General features: G+C 41.8%; 1 protein-coding gene across 1 annotated transcript in view; it reads left to right on the forward strand.

Moving 5' to 3' along the window:
- epha7 (eph receptor A7) overlaps positions 1-23603 on the forward strand; it is a 104808-nt gene that overhangs the window by 52470 nt on the left and 28735 nt on the right. The window contains exons 6-8 of the mRNA XM_008287979.1: positions 16694-16818; positions 18407-18575; positions 21721-21829. Coding sequence (XP_008286201.1) covers positions 16694-16818; positions 18407-18575; positions 21721-21829 — 403 coding nt within the window. The remainder of the gene's footprint in view (positions 1-16693; positions 16819-18406; positions 18576-21720; positions 21830-23603) is intronic.

Raw genomic sequence — 23603 nt, forward strand, 5'->3', positions numbered from 1 at the left:
ACATACGTACACATCACCCAATAGATCTATAAAACGAAACACTCCAATTTATTTTCTTCTTTTTTAGGATATTCGCTTTTTCCCTCAGCTCAGTTAAGTGATTTTCTACATTCCCCCGACTTTTGACAGCGCAGAGAGGCGGCGTGAACTTGTTGTTGTCAGCTGTGGGTTTTGTGCACAGGTGGAAAGTGCAGCAGCAAGAGGAAAAGCCGAGTCGAGAGAAAGTGAAAGTCGTGACCCTGACCGAAATAGTTTTTTGTGATTGCGAAGAATCCTGTCGGTGGCTGAAGAAGCCACAGTCGTCTTCTTTTTCACCTGAATTAAAGCAGTGAATGGTGATGTTGGGATTTTTTTGGCCACACTGTGGTCAAGATTTTTGTGGATATTGTTAGACAACGCCTGTGTAGTATTTTGAATAGTTTTTCAAGAGAGTTTACTGTGTCACAATAGAGCTGAAGTGATGGATCAGTTGGATGCACAACAGGAACCCAGCTGGCAACACTACTGATAATTCTAAAAGCAATTAATAATTTCTTGAAGCAAAATGTCTGTTTTCCAAATCAACTCAAGTCAAGTCAGTTCTGTTTAAGCAGCCCAATATTAAAAAAATAAAACAAATTGTCTCATGGGACTTTACAATCTGTCCAACCCCTCAATTTGGATATGGAAACAATAAGAAAATGGCATGCAATAGACCGACACAGTCAAATGGCAATATGGACGATCAGGACATGAAAATTACAGACTGTACACCAGAGCTACAACCAACAATTATTATCATTTTTGGAGGAATACTTTTGTCAGTTTGTCTTCAAATGGCAAGAAAAAGTTCTGCTTTCTCTCTTTTTCTGTTTTGTTTTGTCTGAACCACGGTCTAAAACCCCAAGGATTTAATTTACCGTAAAAAGCAACATGTCCTCACATCTGAAGTTGAATTATGTCTGAAGGTAGTGTAAAATGTTTGACAGAAGAAAATGATCATTTCAAGGTGAGACTTTCCGCTGTGGAAAAAGTGATGTGAAATTTGATTCGGCCATAATTAAGTTGTATATTTGCTGTGATAGAAGGTTCTACAAGATCTATAAGCCCAGCTACTACATGCATACAATCTAAGCTAGACAGTGTATTTTTCTCATGGGCCTTCTTTCACACAGTGTGTCGATATTAAGTAAAATCAAGGATCTGCCTTCGTTGTTATGACTTTTACATATCACATCCTGTATAGTTTGAACGCAGTCAACATGGCACAGCATACGGGGGCATATGTGGGACAAAGGACAGTGGCCGAGGCTTTGTAGAGTGCTGAGAGGGGAGCCGGGGGGCCGATCTGTGCCGAGTTCAGCCGGGCAACCTGAGAGCTGGCTTTGTCTCCACAAGCAGCCGATCACTCAGCGCAGTTTCGGTTGAAAACCGTTCGGAGGGGTAGAGGGCAGCCTGCGCTGTCCTGAGTCTGGGAATAATCAGCTCTTGTTAGACTCGGCAGCTTTTTAGCACCGCAAACAGCTTTTACATGACACTTGATAATAAATCACAGTTATGAATTTGATCCAAGCAGATTGTTAGTGCAGTGAGTTGCGACAAACCGACTCTGAAATTGTTTCAAACGCGTGAAATGTGTATTTTTTTTTTCCTTTTCTCTAAACCCCCACAATTTTCACACAGTTAGGGCTTGTCTCTCTCTATGCTTAGCAGCCATTAATCATAATCAGTTAGCTGCTTCCATAACTTAACAGAACATAAAAAAGCTCAGAGGAGATCAGTCGTTTAAAGGATCAGCCCCTTTCTGCGCAGCGATACACATGAGCTGTCGCCCCTGTAAACTATTCTTCCAGGGCAAATATGCTCGGCGTGTGTTTTTCGCCGAGCGTGAAGCGACACACCCAGTCGTAAGCATTCGTGCGCTGCCGTCTGGTTCCCTTAACATCCTGTCATTTGCTTTTTTGTCTGCGCATAAAGAAGACATCAAGTGAGCTCATGGCAGACAGTTGAGTGATAGAAGAGCTCACTGCTGATGACAGACACAAAAAAAAAAAGAGAAGCCAATCCCTAAAACTACAGTCAGCCACTAAGTAGGCTTTTGTGCAATCTTTCTTTTTTTTTTCCTCTCACATGCCGTCTGGCTGGAGGCCTGTCTGGAGTGTCTGGCCCGGGGTTACTCATCACGAACACAGCTGCCGGCATCAGGCCGTCCCCTTGATTACAGGGCTGCTGCTGAGTCGGCTGGGCGTTCCAGTCTTATCCCTTATCACCAGGTACATTTACCCTGGCTATGCAGCACTCGATTTCCTGCAGATGCACTCGATTGACTCAAACCGAAGTGTTGCAGTCGAATGAGCGCCATAGTTTCCGTGTTAGGTCGCTATCGTCATCCGGATTCTGTAATTTTTCTTTTTTTTCAGACAGACTTAGGTGTGTTGCTAAACGGAGCTTTGAAGCGGGCGTGTATTGGATCAAGGTGGGATTTATATATATATAAAAAAGAAAAGAAAAAGAAAAGTCAAAGCTTCACAACTGCTAGCGTGAATGTGACCCAAGCATTAATACCTTTCAGCATGAGGTATTTTTAAAACAGAGACATCAGAATCACAAGGGCATCAGGAGTCACTGCTTCATTAGAGATGTCCCTTCCCGCTAATTTACTATCATCTAAAATCTACTTTTATTTCCCCGTAAGGCTGTTAAAATAATCTTGCTCCTCGCTGTCTGACACTACCATATATATTCTGTATTAGCGTATGCATGGGAGCCCTGGGTGTTTTTAACTGACTGCACCCAGGGCCGGATTAATCTGCTACAGGGCCCCGGGGCGAGAGAGAACTTGAGGGCCCCCTGTTGACCCCCTTCATTCCTGAACACAGTGCACGGAGTAGAAAACGAAAAAAGAGGGGCTGCAGCTAATGGTCATCTTCCGTAGGGATTATTTACAAGTTATTATCACTTGAATAATAGGAGAGCAAAAAATCAACACGCAAGCAAAAAAAAAAAAAAACCTTCATAACATCCCAGAACTTTATCCAATCACAGAAGACTACAAAAACAAGGGAGTACATACATTTACAAAGCTGGAACCAGTGATCTTTTTTCAAAATTAATTAAAATGATCTTTTACTGGAAGCACATTTTGAACCCTTGGCAACACGACATCGTACTATTTTCTGTAAACAATGTAAAAAATTGCCTTTTTGGGTAATTTAAAGGATAGTTATGCTTTGAGAATAGAAATTAAACACACTTTATCTACTATTTGTATTTGTTTTGTCTATCGTGGAGAGCATTGACTGCTTTGCATAGTGGATATACAGAGTTTTCTTTAAACAAATAATTCTCAAATAATCAATTTAATTTGTGTTTCGGCTTTCAGTATTTGGCATCTTTGTCAATTTTTAATTTTTATTTTTCAAAGGCTGTTCAATAAGAAAGATGTGGCCCCACTTTTGTAAAGGATGTCATGCTTTTGTAGATGTGCAGTTTGTAGATTGTTACACCTGAGAAAGGTTGGTTGTGCAACTCTAACTGCACCTTTTTATCCATTCGACATATTCTAGATGTTTGTTTATTTCAACAGCATTCGGACTGTCATATCTGATATCAGCAAAAAAATCTGTGACTTTGCCTGGAATTTATAATATTGGTCTGCAGGTTTAAACAAAGCTTGACCACACAGTGTGAACTTGTGCTGAGGAGTCAGTGGAGTTGAACAGTTGCCTGGCTTTTTTTTTTTTTTTTGCTCTTTTTTCTGGTTGTTGTCTTCAGCTAGTTTATTTTCATTTTTCAAAAGATGAAGGTGATCCCCCCAGAATGAGGTGCGTTTGCACTTTTGCAGATTTGTCCCACTTGCTGTGAGGCGGATTGTTTTCTGTCTTCTTGCAAAATGAAATATCAAAACAGCAGCCCAGTGCTGAAATAACCAAACTTGGAATGTGTGTCTGTCACTTCATCTGGTGGAACGCTGAACTTGTTGACAGATTCGAGGTGCTCAGCAACCCGACTGCAGCGCCAGGGGAGCGAACGCTGCACCTTACACAACTGTCCGCAGTCAGTATGAGCGGGGTCATTTTCAGTGCTTGTCGGACTCGTATTGGACTGTGATCTGCTTTAGCTGTGTCTTGTCTCAGAGAACTGCAGGCCTGGCCTAGATCTGTTGGCAATCAGCAGTATGTTGGACTAGACTGCTCCGTGCAAAATTACAGAGGCGGCTGGAGGGGCCCTGGATGTGATTTCCCTGGGATGGAGCCTGTCCAAGACTGTGATTAAAGAGCATATGAGCACTGATTAATATGATCATCTTCCTGATGACAGACGCATTTCTATAATAAATGGATGTTTATGATGCCAGCCCTCAGCGATCATATGTCCCCACATTCTGCAAAACACCAACAATGGGTTTAATTTGAAATTTCAATATTTCTCTTGCTGGATGCCAAACATTAGATTTATTCGCTGATGATAAGGGAATGAGAGCAGTGTTGGGAGCAGCTGCCTCTGTGTGAAGCCGCAGATAAGTGTGACTATAGGGGTCGCAATCTCAAAATAATAGCAGTGCCTCGGGATTCTGACCCGGTGCACACCATCAGTCCACAGCACAGTGCATTTTGTGAATTATCTCACTTATCAATCCCCGTGGAGCTCAGATGTCTAATCAGGGTTTCAGATTGGAGCGCAGGGCCCTCAGGCTGTGCTTTGACATATAAGGGAAGCAAAGAGGTGGAAGGCCGTTTGGCTGCTTAGCAGCTCCTGTAAATATCCACAGTCACCGCACCGGGCTCTCGCTGTAATCGGCTCTGTGAATTTTCACTCGGCAGTCTTTGTTTTATTAAGATAAACGATAAAGCCACTGTGTGTGCAAACGCACATCTCTGCTTAGCCTGGTCATGTATTTGAAAAGACATGCCTTGCAGCTGCTTGTAGCAGAAAGGTCAGCGAGGCAGCGGATAAGCAAAGCCAAGCATGTACATTATAACAAGTACCAGGGCTTTCATTTCTCATCTGGCCTGCGCCTGTTTGTTTCACAGTGTATTCTCTCTGACAGTCCATGTGCTGAGCTGGAGTTAGATAGCATCATTATAACACAGCTCACCAGCAAAAGGGATTTGGACAAGCATGGCATATTTTCATGACTTCATCAGGCTGTCTGGGCAATGAATTCTGCAGATCTCAGGAAATTCAGCAATTAAGAATGAGGATATCAGGCTGTAGATCATACCGCCAGGCAGTTCCTGGGGATTTACTCTGATTAAGTGGGTTCAGATGGAAAACGGTCCGTGAACAAAACCAAGGTTTATTATTTACAAACTCGAGGGGCTTTTCCTCCTGTTTCTGACCGTGTCGTTTTCTTTCCAGCGACCTCCCTGAAACGAGCCTGCATCTCAAAGTGTTCAGTTGCGTCCCACCGCGCCACCTCACATCACATTTCATCCAGCGCACACATGCTAGCCTGCTGTGTATTGTCATGATAATTATGATTGCCAGAATAAGTCAACAAATGTTCTTATTTGGCAGCCTGGGACGTTCATTACAAACAACTGGTCCCTGTGTTTCGTATGTGAGCAGCTCAGGATTTTAAATCAAGAGGCTCGGTTTAATGTCTGCGGTAAATACATGGTTTTGGTACAATCAAGCTGCAGTACACATTTAGTTTATGTTCCATGTCATTGTTCTGAGTCATACCGCTGTTTCCCGTCTTTCCAGCTAATCATTACGACCTTCTAAAACATGACCTGATTTCTGAGAGACAGAGGAGGAAATTACTATTCACACCTGGCATTATTAAAATGCGTTTCGACCGATTGCTTGTGATCATATTTGCTTTGCTGCTTTGATTTTATGTTATATTGTATGTGGTAAACCGTGAGATGATTAAACCTACATTTGCAATAAAGCCAGAAAAGATGATTACTGAGGTTTTACTACATGTGGTCACGTGTGTCCCTGAGCACCTCAGAATTTGGCACCAGTCTGAATGAGTCCAGGGAGATTTTCCTGAGTAGTAATGATGTTTCTGGATGTCTCTGTAGTATAATTATTGCTTTTGCATTTTATTTAATTTTTTTTCCTTTCAACTTCTTTCACTGGCAGCATGAGAGGATGCTATCTTTTTATTTTAATTTTTTTATTTATTTAAATATAATTTTAAAAATAAATGATGGACAATTTAAATGATTTTTATGCTTTGAAAATAGAAGCTGTGCACAATTTGTATCCTGTTTGTATTTGTTTTATAGCTATGGTTATATACAGCTATTGTGGAGAGTGATTTACATTCTGTGAATATACAGAATTTTTACAAGAATGCAAACCAAAAGCATGCCTTGATTATCTAAGAGCAGTCATATCCACATGGTTGTTAAATTTAATTAAAAAAAAGTTCATCAACTGAATTTTCCCCCCAAACAAGACATTGTAGTGCAATTTAAAAACAATGCCAGTGACATCTGTCCACCAACTTGAACTACGGTATATCTTGGGCAGATATCATTAAAAATACTAGCTTCATTAACAGTAGTAGTCTCCAGCATCCAACATTGGCTGGGCTCCTGATTGTGACATAAAACTGCAAAAAAAAAAAAACAGCAACAGAAGGGGAAAACTGTTCTTCAAAAATATGTATTCTGTGTGCAAACATGCGTCCGTCTTGTATGCGGTCAGTCTGTATTTATATCTGCCTCTATTTGTGAAAGCATCGCACCATGATGCATTTTCGGTGTGAAAATGTCCACTACTACAGGTAGGCGATTATGCTACAATAAAGTCAAAATGCCTCCATTCTTGCCCTACAAGACAGAAAATAAATGTGGCTATTTCAGACCCAATTCTAGCTGACTTGAAGAAATCAGGGAGTGTGCTAAGAGCTGCTGATGATAGGCTGCCAGCCCTGCTCCCTAATTTGGACACTGACACAGGAAAGCTGAGTGCTTCTTCAATAAGCGGGGTCCCTGCTGGTTTAACAATTATGTAACAAAGCTGACCAATGATTTCTGCATCTGTTACACTACTGAATGGCATTTTGATATTATATGAGAGCGAGTGGCACGGAGCACCACTGCAGGTTAAAATGAACTCCCTGTCAGGAGGCATTGGAGGGGCAATCATGCACAGTGCGCCTTGTGTGTGCATGTCAGTGTAGCATGAATGCAATTTCCCCCGCTGACCTTCCACTGTGATTCTGATTCCTGGCTTCACAGTAGCGCGCTGGGCTATACTTAAGCTGTTAGGTGTGGGTGATGCACTCAGCGACTCAAACGAAAAAAAAAAAAACACAAAAAAAAACATTTACTTGCTCGAGCGCAGGGGGGAATTCAAGGAGGGATTCTATTAAGTGAAGAAATTCTCATTGACATGTAATGTGCTCCCTTTATGGCCAAACACATCCCAGCACCACTTGATAAGCATGTCTCTATTAGGCCTCACTGTTACATTTAAGAAAAAAGCTCTGAGGCAGAAAGAATTGGATTGGATTCCTCTCTGTTGATCCACAGAACTGATGTGAATATACGGTAGTGGGGTCCTTGAACTGGGAAATAATGAAGGATGAGGGATATGATGGCTGTGTTGAGCTGTCAGCACTGAATGCATCAGATATGTATTAGTAATCATCCCATCACCTCTGGAGCTGTCAGCCCTATAGAACATGAAAGACCTAGCCTAGGTCTCCTTCAAATCAGGCCTAGCTAATTGCTTTCAAACGGAGCCGCCTTTGACCTCCCCGCATGGTCACTAAAGGTGTCCCTGTCTCAACCAGCATTGTTATGCAGTGAGCACTCTGTCCTCTGCCAGGCTCTTTAAATCTCTATTTTCAAACACGCTTGGTTCAAGGGTATTTTGCACACCTCTACCTAAAGTGTTGGCAGTGAATAGGAATCATCAGGTAATCAAAATGTTTCAGAAATGATACTGTTAGCCATTGATTGTGAAACATGCTGCAGCTTTAGCTACGCCTGGCCACAATCCACATGATCTTTGCAATGGGGAGCCGCGCAGAATAAGGTCAGTCAGACGGGATAACGTCAGTACCTGCAAGGGTGTTGGTTTGGATTTAAACAGCAAGGGGAGGCGGTGAAGTCATCAGATCTTTTTCAGCTCATGGAAAGATGGCTGGGATGAAAACCTAAACAAACAAAAAAAGAGGCAATAAATAGTCATGTGTTAAGCCGTCTCCACGAGCAACACCTTCAGCGTTTCTCCCCGTTTGTGTCTAAGGAGAGGTGACATGGCAGCGGCTGGTGAAATGCAATGCCGTGCAGAGTTGCAGTGGCATCGGGGAAGACACTCTCTCCGTAGCCCCAAGAGCAAGAAGCTTGTCACACCAATTTTGACAGTTCCCCTCACATTCATCAGAGCTCAGGTCTATTATTGTCCTCCATCCTTTACTCTGTGACTCACTGAGCGTGCTCCGGTTACTAAAGGGGAATCTGCTTTTCATTCAAGCATGCTGTAGGTGCGTTGCCCACTGAGTGGGTGAATGGCCTCCTCTAGCTGCAAGCTGGTTTCAGTCTGGCCAGCTACCACAGCCAGACAGGTGGAGAGTAGTTGGGGGGCAGATGACAACCACCCATGCACACACTCTTTCCACAGACAAGTGAATGCCCACACAACATGCATAAACATACACGCAGGCACTCCGGCTGTAAAAAACCAGCTGGGGTTGCATGAAATTTGGAAAAATTATCACACTGTCTTAAAATTCAAATTAGATCCCCCATGCAGGCAGTCAACAAACATTCCCCAGCGGGAGAGGACAACATGGAGAGCAGCAGGTAGTGGTTAAAGTGAGGGCGCAACCCACGTACAATTCCCAACCCAACCAATGCAAGCAATTTGTCTGAGCCACAATGCAGACTTCAATTCAGGTTTAAATGCCTGTTTTTTTTTTTTTTAACAATGAGCTAAACTTAACCAGGAACCAAACTTTGACTTAAATGGGGGAATCCAGCTGTTTTACACACAAAAGTTAAGTTTACAAAATCTGTCAATCTGTTAAAAAGATGGTTGGTTATATTGGTGAAAATGGAGGATCCAGTAGGTCTGGAACTAGTCCCATATCACGTATCTCAGGATATGGGAGCAGCTGTGGCTCCATTGGTGGAGCAGGTTGTCCACTAATTTTTAACAGTTCGATCCTTGGTCCCCGAACGTGTCGATTTGTTCCTTGTTAAGAAACTAATCCCATAGTTGATCCCGATGGCAGATCTGTTACCACTGGTGTGGGGGTACGTCTAAATGGGTAAAAAGAGACGCTGTAAAGTGCTTTGAGTGCTGCTGAGGTAGAAAAGCCCTATATTGTATAAGTACAGACCATTTATCTTATTTAAAAGGTTAGTTCTGGTCCCCGACACCGACAGAAGCTACTACACTGCTACCTAGCATGATAGGAATAGTGTATCTCGTATTTTTGGGGTTTACCCTACACTCAGAACTGAAAATTAGCACTTTAAAAAAAGCCCAGCATATCTGAAAAGCATGATTTGGCCTCCTGGTGTCTAGTTTTAGACACCTACTGAGTTGTATCATGAAAACTGTACGATCCAGCACGTCTGAAACTCTCCACAATAAGTAATCAGCGTTTTTAGGATATCATGCCGACATCACTCCTCAAATGTCAGTTTCTCCTGAGCTGCCAACATTTAACAGCAGTCACTTTCTGCACCGTTATGGGAGTCACAACATAAAGTAGAAGTAATCGTGATTATGTCATTCCTTGTTAGTGTCAACCCAGCCCGGGACCTAACAGTCGCCAGTCTTTTGTTTCACAGGCTGCTGGAGATGATGTGTTAAAAAGGTTTCAGCCTAATAACCAGACTCCCCAGAACTGTATGTATTCAGCTCTGCAGTGCTGGGAAAAAAAAGACCACCTGAATAGACCTACGTAGTATGTTAAATGCATCAATAGCTGCCAATGTGTGAAAAACTTGATATGATGGAGAGCTGAGCCAGCTGGAAAGCCTTGATTTTAAGTATGTTAACATAGATTCTTGAAGAAAAAAAACTGTACAGCCTTAAGGTGATGTAAATACTTCTATTCATGCCTCTAATTTGCTTTTATCCAGCATATAGCGTCAGTTGTTTCACATAATGTTCCAGGTGAAAAAAGCCTCCAAAAGTCTGCACTGTCTCCTCTGTCAAACACATCTCATTTCCATACTTTAATATTGTCTTGCTCTTTGTTTGTTTTTGTGCCCATACTGAACCCATAGGATTTTGTTTATATTATTCTCTCTCTCTCTCTCTCTCTCTCTCTCTCTCAAAAAAAAGACATTGTAATCTCCTGTTCAAATTAAAAACCTGTTAAAAACCTTTAAACACTGTTAAACACCAGAAATCTTGTGCACCTCAACACAGATGGTGCCGGAGGCGTTAAGATACACGAGCACATCTTGAAAACAGCAGTAATTAATATATGAGTTTATAGCATTCGTACGGTCCATGAGGCGAGCACGGAGGCAGAGAAAGACGCTTATGTAATGAACTACCTCCGCTCTGCTTTTTGCCTCGGAGTCGAAATCAGTCGGCTGAGTGAAAGAGGAGGATATTAAAAATGCACTGTCTAATGTATTCATAAGATATTCAAATGCAGAGCACGGTGGCGACTGGCTTCTGGATCAGTTAGCTTTACAGGAGAAGGTGTTCGGGGTCACTAACACATTTTCTAATATTGCAAAATGAATGCACAAATGCCTTCCCAAACAGTCTCTTTAAGACTGGCATAACAATTATACAATTTTCCGCTGTGCTAAGCCCCACAGGTAGGCTAAAAGTCTGAGAGTGGCTCACTGGTTCTGGTCTTCATGATATCAAGTCAGTCATTAATGGCTGTCACACAGTGCCACCTGAGTGATTCGCCAGGGAGACTGAGAGCCAGAGGAGCATTCTGACTCAGAATTAATGCTCAACTGTGGTCTTTTTCCATTCTGAAAATCTACAACGATCACCTTTTCGCTCATGTCTGTTAGCGCTCTTCTCTGATCTCATGATCTCTGTGGGAACACCGGGCCTCGGCTTTCTGTCACCCGTGAAGGGGTGAAGGAGGAGGGGGTCGAGGCTGGGCTGAGTCATTGCTACTACAGCCGTGGGGCAAAAGGGGTAAATGGGGCAGATCTGGCTGCCACGTCACGCTCCAGAGGGAGAAGAGCAAACTGTGTGGTGAAGTAGCTCATCACGCCGCGCCGTTCGTTCCTCCGTGGCTCAGGCAATATCACCGCTGCCACAGAAAAAACCATGCACCTCTGAGAAGTACACGGTTTTAGAAATGAGGCGTGCTTCCTCTCCCAGCAAGAAGTATCTTTTTTTTTTTTTAAATTAGCACCGGGATGACAAAACTCATATGCACATGTTTGATACTTTGGTCCCTGCTCAAGGCCAGTAATTTTAGAACTCCGGTTTGACCAAAAAACAAAGTTGCATAAGAGGAAGCAGCAATTTTGACTTGTTTAACCCAAGACAGCACTGATCATCTCGATGTTTTGGAGCTTGTCCCACACTGAGGATTAAAATTCATCATATCTCAGGTATTTCATCACATCTGAAAAATAACAAATCTGGTCACTGGTTGGGTAGTTTGACATACAACCAATTTGTGTTGTATAAAGTGTGGAATCCAGCAATATTAAAGCTTACATCCGACAAAGGAGTGACCGTGAAGACATCTCAAATATCGCAGGATATTATAAAACGCCACATCTGGCCTGCAGGATCAGTAGTTTGTGGCCTGTTCCTGGTTTCAGGTGTCTCAAGTATACAGTCCAGTGTTGTGGAGCTTGTGCCAGAAGAGGAACTAAAACTCAGGATATCTCAGCATATCTACAAAAACAGATCTGGTCCAAGGTTTTAGTAGCTAGAGACACTTCCAAGTTGCATCATGGGAAATATGGGATACAGCAGTTACTGAGCCTACCCCAGACCTGGTATCTCCAACAGGCCTGCATCTAACCACGGTTTTAGACAGTTAGAGGCCCCAAGTTTCTCTGGTTTAACTAAAAAATACTACTGAGTTGCATTGGAATTGTAGGGTCCAGTGTTGTTTGATATACTACAGAATAAAAAAAAAACATTTCTCTACTTCTTCTTTTGACTATACTTTGTGTTGTTTGTGACAAGGAAACCTCCTTTTTTTAATAGTTAGAGAGACAGACAAGACCAAAGATAAGAATATTACTTGGAACTAGAAACAAATGTATAATATGTTTTCTATATAGCTGGAAGCAATACAGAATAAAGTACAGAGTTGGATTGCATTATGAGCAGTGTTGGGTTGAATCATTGTTTTGTTTTTAGTGTTTTCTTTTACCAAAAGCATGTGGGCTATTTTCTGTCTCATTGATTGATTTTGAATATTAAAACAAGCTGCTCAATATTGTGTAAATCCCATTTGTGCTGCTGAAACAGCTCTGACCCGTTGGGGCATGCATACAGGACCTGGAGGGGTGTCCTGTGGTGTCTGGCACCAGGATGTTGGCAGCAGATCCTGTGGTCCTGTGGGTTGCGGGGTGGGGCCTCTGTGGATGGGGCTTGTGCTGGCGCATCCCAGAGATGCTCAAAGGGATTGAGATCAGGGGAATTTGGAGGCAGGGTCAATGCCTTGGGCTGGTGTGGCCATGGGGGGTGTGTGCTTGGTTTGCAGTGATGTTTAGGTGGTTTTTATGTGTCAATGTCGCATCCACATGAATGCCGGGACCCAACGTTTACCAGCAGAAACCTGGCACTGTAACAAGATGATTACTGTATACAGTGGTTGTAATGGTGTGGCTGATGGGTGTATGTACACTTTCACTGTCCTGAAATGTTGTGTAACTTTTTGTCAAAACCACCTCAATGACCATTTAATCGGTGTTGTGAGTCCTGTGTTGCAATCCAAAACATTATGGACATCATACACAGAAATAATTAGTTATTTTAAGACCATGTGACAATAAATCTTGTCACATCTTAGGAATTGTAAAAAAGTTTCTCAGTTCTGGTCCTAAGAGCAGAACTTTGCCAAAGTAGTGAAGTGGTTTCTCTTTATGCTCATGCAGGATAGAAAAAGGCATCAGCAGGGGATGAAAGCAAATGTCAGATTAAAGCAGTAAATACAGACAAGAAGCATCATTTAGCGGCCATAAACCCGAACCAGAATTAGGATCGTGAAGAGAAAAGTCCATATTTCAAGGACGCCGTCTGGATGGGGGCAGAGAAAGCAGCCAAATTGGATGAAGTTAAGCCGCACTAACTGCTTGTTGTGACTCGGGAGAGAAAACTCAATCGTCCCTTTGACCAGCCGGCAGCACTGAGAAAGGATACATTGTTCCTGTGTTTTGGGTGGATTATGAGGGGACGTGTCACAACAGCAGGTTTTTGACAAGGTCTTGGGTGTCTGCTGTCGTGCGCATTACTGTCAGGAATGCCGATGAGGCCTAATGAGGTTTTAATCCAGCCAGAGTCATTAGTGGCAGGTCATCTTAAAACAATCTGGGGTCACTCTGTATTAAGGCTACAGAGGTCCACTCCCACTGGGTCACTGAGCATGGCACTGACACTTCAGCAGCTTCTGCTCGTCTATTAAAAGAGGTTGTGTCTAGTTGGCTGTTGTTCCATTAAAAAAATAAAAAAAATAAAAGTAGGACATCTCTGCCACTTGACTTAATGTTGAGACTGAACAATTAGCCAGATTTTGGAACATATGAAACTGCCAAATGCTAACCTGGTCGGTCTGTTTCATCATTTGTAAATTGCTTAAAATAAGATGATCAACTAAATGTGTATCATTACAGTATCATTGAAGAATTTGCATCTACTTTTTTTTTTTTGGTGTTAATTCTCCGTTCATAACCGTTCGTTTCGTTTGAAGGCGCTTTACTGATTTTGTCAAAGACCCAGGAAACAAATCAAAGCACGGCTTCTGACGAGTGGCTTTTACCTTGGAGTTCAAGTCATCCCCAGGACGGCTTTTCAAACTTACTAAGATGTGCTAATTAATATGTTTTGCCCCAAGAGCAGTGTGAGTCATCAAGATTTCACAGTATGTTTACAGAAAGGATTTCGGGGATGTTTAAAGTGCAGATTTGCAGTAAGCATATTTTTTTTTATTTTTTTTGAAAGCATCATCTCCTCCGGGTGAGGTTTAGTAATCCAAAAAGCTTGCCCTCTTTTTCCTCACTGGGGTCTTTAAGAAAAGTGCTGTAAAATGATGGTGATTATAATCAAGATGACGACGATAATGATGTACTGTAAAGGTAATGGAAGATGTACTGCCAGCATTGAGCACAGCTGCCGAGCTCGTAGTGACTGCGACACACTGCAGAAAATCCAAATCCTATGAAGACCTTAAAGCCTTTTTTTATTACATGACTCCACAAAAGGAATGTTTGAACCTTTTCATAATATCAATTCACTCCTAGCAAGAGAAAAATAAGGCAGTTATTGCATTTAATTCAGGAATAACAAACTGATTTAGAAAATATTCAAGCTTTTTCACTAAGGGAAACAGTTTGGAACATTTTTCACTGCTAGATATTTAACTCATCAAAATTTATTAGATTTACAAAAGATGTGAAATAAAGTGGATCTTCTGAAAGGCATCGCTACAAGTCAGGATCTCACAGTGAGCTGTCACTCAACTCTGCTGTTCCTTCCAGCTTTACATTTTGCTGTTTTTCAACTTAGTGTTTTGGGTGTTAGGCTTTCTCATTGCTGTTCAGTCTTCAAGCTTTAGTAAACTACACTTCCAGTGACAGTAAAGAGGTGTTTTCTGCTGCTATTTGCTACCAGGACAGCCACAAGCTGGTTAACACAGTGGAGCCGTTAGCATTTCAAGACTGACATAGTTGTTTTTTTTTTTTCCTAGGAGTTAGTGAAAACCAGAACAAAATGAAATCATAGGGTAATATTACTTCTACATTCGTTAGGTGCACAGACACGACAACTGTTTGCAGATTCATGCTTTCCACATCTGCGTGTCTGCAAGGGTCCATGTGACATACATTTCGTCATCTGCCCAAGTTGATGAGGAGCCACACAGACATCCGCAAAGAGGTCAGCATGCAGTCTGACATTTGTGACTGCACGGACTGTTCACACTGCGAGTGCGCTGGCTGTGCATGTGCCAAGAAAACAAGAAGTGCGAAGAACAAATGCCTGTTAGAATTCTAAGTGCGAAGACATCCTCCATCATCCACACTTTAAGAGTTCATCGTTAAAAGAATTATGAGTGCAGTAGTCACTGCTTGACTTTGGTGGTGCTTTGATTTGTGTTACATTGTGGTGACCAAATACAATAGATGCACTCTAAAATCTCCAGACATCCCATCATGTCCAGCCTGAGAGACTTTTTTTGACACATGCCAACCTTTAGTGTTACGTGTAATCTTCAATATGAGGGGTAATGCAACTAGCTGAGTAGCCAGAGTGATTTCTGCTTTCCAAGTCAATCAGAACTCCAGGATGCGAAAACCTTAACACACGTCATTTTTACTATAACAAGGAAACTAGATGCAAATTTAAGCTCATGGTCATAAAGTTGATTAAAGCAGCTTTTACTTTGCTCTAGGGCTGAGCAGTTTTTCCGAAAATATCATTTAAATCACAATATGGGTAATTGCAAAATTCAGATCACAGGAGCTGCAATTTTTTTCATAAAGGTACATTGTGTCACAACCTATCATTAGAAATGAAGCATTGTGGTGCAACAAAGATGGCCCTGTCAACAAATCATATGAGGCATAATGGAACGAGCTTGTTTGGTGTTGAATGCAGTAAAAATTGCATAGTTTTAAGTAGACAATAAATGTCAGACGGCACTAAAATCGAGCCTAATTTAACAATTGTTTACTGTGGACACAAGATCCTTAAATCATATTTCGTGTGTGCTTCTATGGTAATAGTCATACATGATGATGTAGTAATGCTTGTTACAGAAGAATTAGTGGTCCTTCTTGTGAACAGAATGAGCAACAAGAGCACCAGCACTGGTCATGGTTTGTTATTATTCAAATCAGAAGCACAATAGCTCGTTGGTGCCGCAGAATGAGTGTAGTAGCACCAGCAGTGGAACAGTAATTGCAGCAGGTGTTTTTTTCACTAGAAGCAGTAATTGTGTTCGTTGATACGGCAGTACACTGTTGGATAGTTACAGTAAAGTGGCCGTACATGACACAAATGTCACCTGAAGCTCCGTCCACACAAGGGTGTAAAGTTCAGTACCATCGTCTACCTTTGGCATTGGTATGACAACTAAAGAAAACACAACTGTGCAGGTACACTGTTTAGCAAATCTAAATGTGGTAGCACTTTATTCAGACACTTAAAATGAGTCATGTAAAGAGCCAGACATAATTTGTGTGCATAAGACTGGTGTCAGAAGGTTACAGGTACACCCCTCTCCTCTCTAAGAGGCTTTCTGAATAGCTTTGTCATCAGGGAGAGTAAGTGGCTGCTTGTTCCACTGGAAATGTTGGAATTAATTGAACTGAATTGTCATTCATAATCTACATGTTGCAGTTTTCCACTGGCTGGGATAACGCTACCTTCCGCTGTGCGCGCTGTAATTGAAATTTCGATCATGAGGTGTAAACATTTAGAGGCGGCCCCGTGAATATTCATCAACTCACGAGGGCCGCTGAGTGTTGGCGGAGGAGTCGGCTGCGGCTGATTTGTGGCCGGCTTTATGCGTGCGTGTTCTGAGAGGGTTTGCCCTCCACTTATTGACATGTTCTTCTCTAAACAGCTCCGTCCCAGGTCAGCGAGGTCATCAAGGAGAAAGTGCAGCAGCGCAGCATTCAGCTCTCCTGGCAGGAGCCCCAGCAGCCCAATGGCGTCATCACAGAATATGAGATCAAATACTACGAAAAAGTGAGTTTGCCGTACATTTGTTTGTCTTTGTCTCTTTGTGAAGCCCTTTTTTTTCCCCCTCTCCCTTCTGTCTCTCAGCGTCACATCCACTTTTGCCGACTCTTCATTTTGTATTCTATCTGCACGCTGCTGTGAATGGAATTCACAAGATTCTGCAAGTACCTTCTTTGTCTCATAATTGCAATAATGAATGAGATGCTCATAAGATTTTAATCAGACTGTGGTCCTTCACAGCTGCCCCCCCCCCCGCACATGTTAGCACACACACACACACACACACACACACACACACACACACACGGCTGTTGCACTGCCAGAATTAGCAATCTGTTACTGTTATCTCCTTCCCCCTTTCCACATAGATTATACCGCCGCTTCCCTGTGTTTCAAGTCTGAACACATCAGCTTTTTACAGCGAGGTTTAATGGAGCGAATTTAACCCGGCAAATCAAAGGCAGGGTAGCAGAGCTCTGATGCCAGTCCTGCTGGCCACAGCCTCTCGCACACACTGACGAATCAGTCTCCTGTGTCACGTACTGTGGCTGTGGTCTGCCCAGCTGTAAAAGTGGAAAATTGGAAACAACGACTACACCCCTAACAGACCCTGGCATTCCATTTGGGCTTTTGCCGAGCAAAACATTTACAGATCAACAACAAAGTACACAATGCATACGGCCCGTGCATCCCAATGCGTTCCTTGATATAGAAGATATTCTTGGATGTGTTTATGTTCTCTGTGTGGCCGGCCTGCCTGATGGCATGATGGTAATTTCAGATAAAATTGTAGCGCTATACAACCATGTAAAGCACAACAAGGAAAATATGACGTTGATGTCATTTTTATTAATACCCTAAATTCTCAAATAAGAGTCCAGCATAGCTCAATCACGTCTATAGTATATATTGTTAATAGTATGCAACACTTCAAACTGATGCTTCACCTGAGAAATATAAAATGAAGACTATGCACTTTGAGCTACTGTAAGGTTTTGAATGTGAAGTGCATTAAATCTTGAGGTTCATTGATGGCAGCTCTACAGCAATGAAAAAAATATCGACAACTAGAAATAGAAGTTTCAATGCTATTAAAATTGGAATCTTACAGCAGATCATGCGGCTAAAATGACATTATCTTATGTTAATAATGCAAGAGAAGTATACAGCTTGCTAAGTTTGGCAAGATATCCACATGAACTTCTAAAAATGGGAAAAATTTGCACTGAAAGTCTGTTTCTAATGAAATCCTTATTTAAGTAAAGATCAGTTTATGATATGGAAAATGAATATGAAAAAGACGACTGAACTTGGATGAGTTTGTCTCGAATCGCCCCATTTAGTTGTGTTTCTCCAGTTGGATGAAACATCGCTGTATCAGGTTCATTCCGTTTAGAAAGTGCAGGTAATTACATCCTCTGAAGTATATCTGCAGCACGTTCAAAGCAAAGACTTTCAAGATAACAACACTTCAATGGGACTCAATTATGAGCTAGTTTTCTCAGAGCGGTTAGATGTTCTTTTTTCGAGCTAATTGGTAAAAAAACTTCATTTTGGGGGAGAAATAAGAAAAGACGATTTCTTCTCTGTGCAGGATCAGAAGGATCGGATCTATTCCACGGTGAGGTCCAAGTCCACGTCGGCCACGGTGAACAACCTGAAGCCCAGCACGGCCTACATCTTCCAGATCAGGGCTTTCACGGAAGCAGGATATGGCACCTACGGCCCCAGACTGGAGATAACCACCAAGGAAGAGACCACAGGTAGAGTTTGCTGTTGTGTTCGTTCTGCTCCACGTGTTCTGTGGTTAGAAAGTGGATTCTATGCAGATACGAACAGCATGGTTTATCCTCAGTACGTTTCCACCAGAAATGCAGTATGAAGCTTGACTGATGCTCCACGTGTTTGTTTTTTTTTTACTGTGTTCTCACATTGAAGCCTCAGCAGTAGAACTAAGATGTATTTGTTTTAGATCAGATCTTTTAACACCACCTTTGTTTGCAGTCGGACCCACGTCCTATTGCATACACAACTAAGACGCCCCCTTTTTGTACAAATCTTTCTTACTTTTTTTGTTTTGTCATTGACACTTTAAATCAATTTCATTCATATAGGCCTCTTCTCATTATATATAGCATTCAGTCTTTAAAACAAACAAACAAAAAATCACATCCCAATTATATTATTTTGACTCTGGTTAAACGTCCTTAAATATTCCTATGAAGTATTTGGACTCGGAACACCTACTTTTTTTTAAAGATGTAAATTCTACTTTACGTTTTATATTGAAAAATGTCCCCAATGTTTGTTTTTTTCTGTTGCATTAATCCTTTTAGCCCCAAGCAGTTTAACATTTTACTCACTGTAAGCTCATTTTTTACTCCAACATTTTTAATTTGTTTCCATATTTGCCTCCTTATCAGCTCTTTGTAAACACAGCCTGCAGTTTATTGGAAAGGTCTTTTCTTTTTTTTTCCTTTCTTTTTTGGACATGACTGCTGGTCACAGCTGAGTCAGTCATGGCTTCTCAGTTTGGCCGAGGAATCTGGTCAGGTTTGTCTTTAGCAATTTTTTAAACAAGATATATAAAATGACATGAATCTGATGAAGTATTACCATTGGTGGTTCAAACATGAGTAGTTCAAACGCCTTCAAGGAAGCTGAAAATCCAAATTTTCTTTTTGTTTTCAATTTCTGGCTCTAAGAAACATGCCATTTTGGCAATTTTTTAAAACTAATGTTGCCTTTTAAATCCACTGCCAGATTTCGGGGTTCAGAGTTTTAAAATATTTGAAGGGGGCATCATATTAGAAAGCAGAATTTTGTCTTTTTGCCAATTTGAGCAAAAGCTACACATATAGCAGATGAGCTCTCACATCAGATTGCAGTATATTGCACAAGTGTTCCTAATAAAGTGCTCTGTGAGTGTATATAAGCTTATGAGGAGTATAAACGGCAGCACAACACTGAATACAGAAAAGTGAGCAATGTAGATGCTTCATAAAACCGAATAATACACGTATAAAGTACATTTTGGTGATGGCTATTTTGCATGAATATACATTATTTATGCAGTCAAGATGGAAAAAAGTAAAAAAATAAAAATAAAAAAAAAACACATCTCTTTTTTCCATACTCATCATCTGGAAATCATCTGGAATCACTTTTTGTCCAGCTTGGTTTTTCATTGATATTGTGCCAATATACAATCAGTGCAAACAGTTTATTTTGCACATGCGATGCTAATCTCAAACAAAAGTCATCTGTAAGTGAAATCTGATGGAGATTCGACGCAGCTGTAAAAGCGCTGATGAACTGGGTGTAATATGACAAAAGTAGTAAAACGGAGAGAATTTGCACCTGTCCAATCACATTTTACACGACAAGCTCTCTTAAGGCTGCGTGACTCCAAATGCAGGAGTTTGAACCGAAGCAGTATATCAGCACAGATTTTATTTTATTTTATTTTTTTTTTTAACTCAACAATTTATGCACAACCTGTTAATGTGTCCAGCTACTGTAGTAATAGCCCAGGGAAATTATTTGCTTTCAAGCAAAGCAAACACAAATTGCTTTGACTTTATGCTGACAACACGTCATGGGAAAAATCACTAAGCACAAGGACAAGCTACTGTAGTGTCATGAGGATAAACTCATTTAAATCTAATCAGTTACATTAGCTCCAGCCCTGAGTCTCACGGTGCCTTGTTGTGAGCCTTGCTGAGGGATGATGCTGCTGCGAAGGGGGTTATGGATCTGAAGCATCTTTAGATATTGTGAACATGGACAGACGTGAGGTTTGGCCACAATTCATGTCTTTTAAATTCCACTCTCTGCTTTCAAATTTCCATAAACAAAGCCAATTTTTTTTTCCTTTTTTTTGTAAATAGGAATAACCTAGGGGTTTATTAATGCTTGATACATATAATGTAAAAGCTACTTTATTGAACAGTTGCACCTGCTGCTTCCATACTTCTATTTATTCAGAATTTTAGCATTCTTTAAGTATCCAACTACCTGTAAGTCACCTATCCGTTTTCTCCTCCTCAGTTTAGAACCCCACGATCCGACCCGCCCACGCAAAAACCGCGCTCGCATCCAACGTTCCCGCACAAAAGGGCACATTAATTACTCACACCATATGCAGAGTGTGTCCTGTAACAAGGTTAGAAGCTTGTAGTCCAGTCAAAGCGTCCTTGACCGGCACGGGGAACCGCCGGCCTCCTCCGTGACAGCCTCAAGAGGGAGACCTGCAAGTGTGTAATATGACAGTCGAGTGCTCTTACTTCCCTTCCCAAAAATAGACGATTGGTAATATCGAAGCTTGATTGAGTAACAGCTGAGGGAATGTCGGCACATTTTTTAGCTCCCCCCCTCCTTCCCTCTGCTCTTGTCAGACGGTATAGTATTTCTCAGCATTTATACAGTGCAGATCCACTTGATTTAAAATGCATGAATTTTCTCCCACCCTCCTCTCCTCTCCCCTCATACACCACTCACGTTGACTTTACACACGGCAAGCCGTTCTTCGGAGCGATCGGCAGTTTGTCAATGCAAACAGTCTGAGCACTGTGAGAGCTCTGAATGGGAAACAATTCAACCTGAATGTGTCTTTGTTTGAGATGAAGGGCATCGCCGTCGCCGTCTGGGACTATTAAGCCCACTTTCTGAAACAGTAGAGCCGTGTGTATAAGGACGGCTCAAAAATAGAAGCGTCCCTCCTCCACTCCTCTCTCTCGGAGGAGAAGGGGTTGGGTGAGGGAGGAAGAGGGTTATCAATCTCCACGCCGCTCATTGGGCTCGATTACTGTATGTCCTGCAGATCTTTGATGTGCTGAAGTTCACGCAGAGCTTTTTTTTTTTCCTCTCTCTCTCTCTCTCTCTTGTCTTTTCTGTCCATGTCATCAGCCGCGATCGTCTCCAGCGAGCAGAACCCCGTCATCATCATCGCGGTGGTGGCTGTGGCGGGGACCATCATCCTGGTGTTCATGGTGTTCGGCTTCATCATCGGGAGAAGGTACGCTCTCGCGGGCCCCATTGACTCTCCGCTCCTGTGAGTCTGCGCTTGTCAATTAGCCTTTCTGTCACTCACAGGCCTCCACGTCTGTGAAGTCGTCACACGCGCACACACGTGCACTCATCATCTCGTGGCATGCTGTGCTAATGGGTTGTGATGCATCACCCCCCCCCCCAACAATTTTTTATTATTTTTTTTTTTTCAAAGCCATTTCTGCAGAGCCATAATGAGACAAGTACTCCAGCGTGAGAAAGCTTTGGCTCTGCATTCCTGTGTTTTGAGTGTGTAAGATCCCGGGCGCAGGACAAAGCATGGCGCTGATTTTTTATTTTAGTTTTTTTTCTACCACCACAAAGCACCCGGCCCGTTGTCAAATAGTACCATTTCCTCGCACGTTTCATCTGTGTTTTCATCTGCATGAAAGGAATTTCATCCAGACTTGCTTTTCATGATAGATTCAGCGCAACAGTGTTATTTTAAACCTTGGTATATCTTGTGTCTGAAATCGCCCTCCTTCTTTTCTAAGGTATAGATCCAAAGAGACTTTCACTTTGCAGTGTTATCAATTAAAGATCAAGTAAAAGCAGGTGCAAAAAGCCACTTCTAATGCAAACTAGTTCTTCAGAAGTCACAATACCCATTAACTGCTTCTTAATTTAGATGTTTTAGCCCCTTAAACTTTTCAGATTTCAACCAAACGGACTTTATATGTACCAAGTAAAGTTTCAGAAACAATCCAATGAATATTTTTTAGCACGTAACTTCATTCAAAGTGCATTTAAAGTGAGACAATAAAACACTTTAAATCACACCAGCAGTCACAATGAGCGCCCTTTGCCTTTGAAACAGTTTGTCAAGCTACTTGCCAGATAGGTTGTTCCAGCATTGTGGAGACCTTGTTACAGTTCATCTGTGGATTTAGTCTGTCTCAGTGTATCTTAACGTAATCCCAGACGGACTCCACGATGTTGAGATCACGGATCTGCGGGGGCTGCACCACCTGTTGCAGGACTACTCGCTCTTCTAGTTGCTGAAGATAGTTTTTTTTATGACTCTAGTTGGATGTTTGGACTTGTTGTCTGCTGCAGAATGAATTTTGGATCATGTAATGTGATGGAAACATCTAAAGAGCTTCAATCTTTTGTACAGTGCTGCATGTCTACATAATTGTCCATCTGGGCTCCGGTGTAGTTCACAGCTAGCTCTGTGGTAGCATTACGTGTCCTGTTTGCATCACATTTGATGCAAACAAGCTTTAAGCGCAGGCATCCCAAATGGAAAGTTTCTGTTTTGTTTGTTTTTTTTCATTCTGAAAACTCTGATTTTGGGTTTTCCTATAGTGATATCCTCATTTAACACAGCAGACCTGGTAAATGAAACATCATTGTAGGTTTACATCACAGCCATCAGTTTGACTTATTTCAGTTTTGCTTCCGAAAACCACTTTTTAAACATTGTTTTAAAGCATCCTGAAATCTGTGATTGGCTGTTTTAAACAAAACGGCTCATTTGAAGTCATAGTTAACGCATAAATTCTCATTAAGGCTTGTGCCGTGGACTTTTTTTTTTTTTTTCACCCAAGAACCAGATGATGATTCCAAAAGTTGGACGCGAGTTTCATGCCTCTCCAAAGCCTTCGCGTTCTCAAACCGTCAGCTACAAAACACAGTCTGTGCACAAAATAAATTGGGACTTTTACTTTGGGATGCTTAAAATAGCTCCCTCAACTTCTGTACTCTTAAAGAAACAATAGGAGCTTTTACGGTTCATTTTG

This window comes from Stegastes partitus, unplaced genomic scaffold, assembly GCF_000690725.1.
Source record: "Stegastes partitus isolate 25-593 unplaced genomic scaffold, Stegastes_partitus-1.0.2 Scaffold533, whole genome shotgun sequence".
Classification (NCBI taxonomy): domain Eukaryota; kingdom Metazoa; phylum Chordata; class Actinopteri; family Pomacentridae; genus Stegastes; species Stegastes partitus.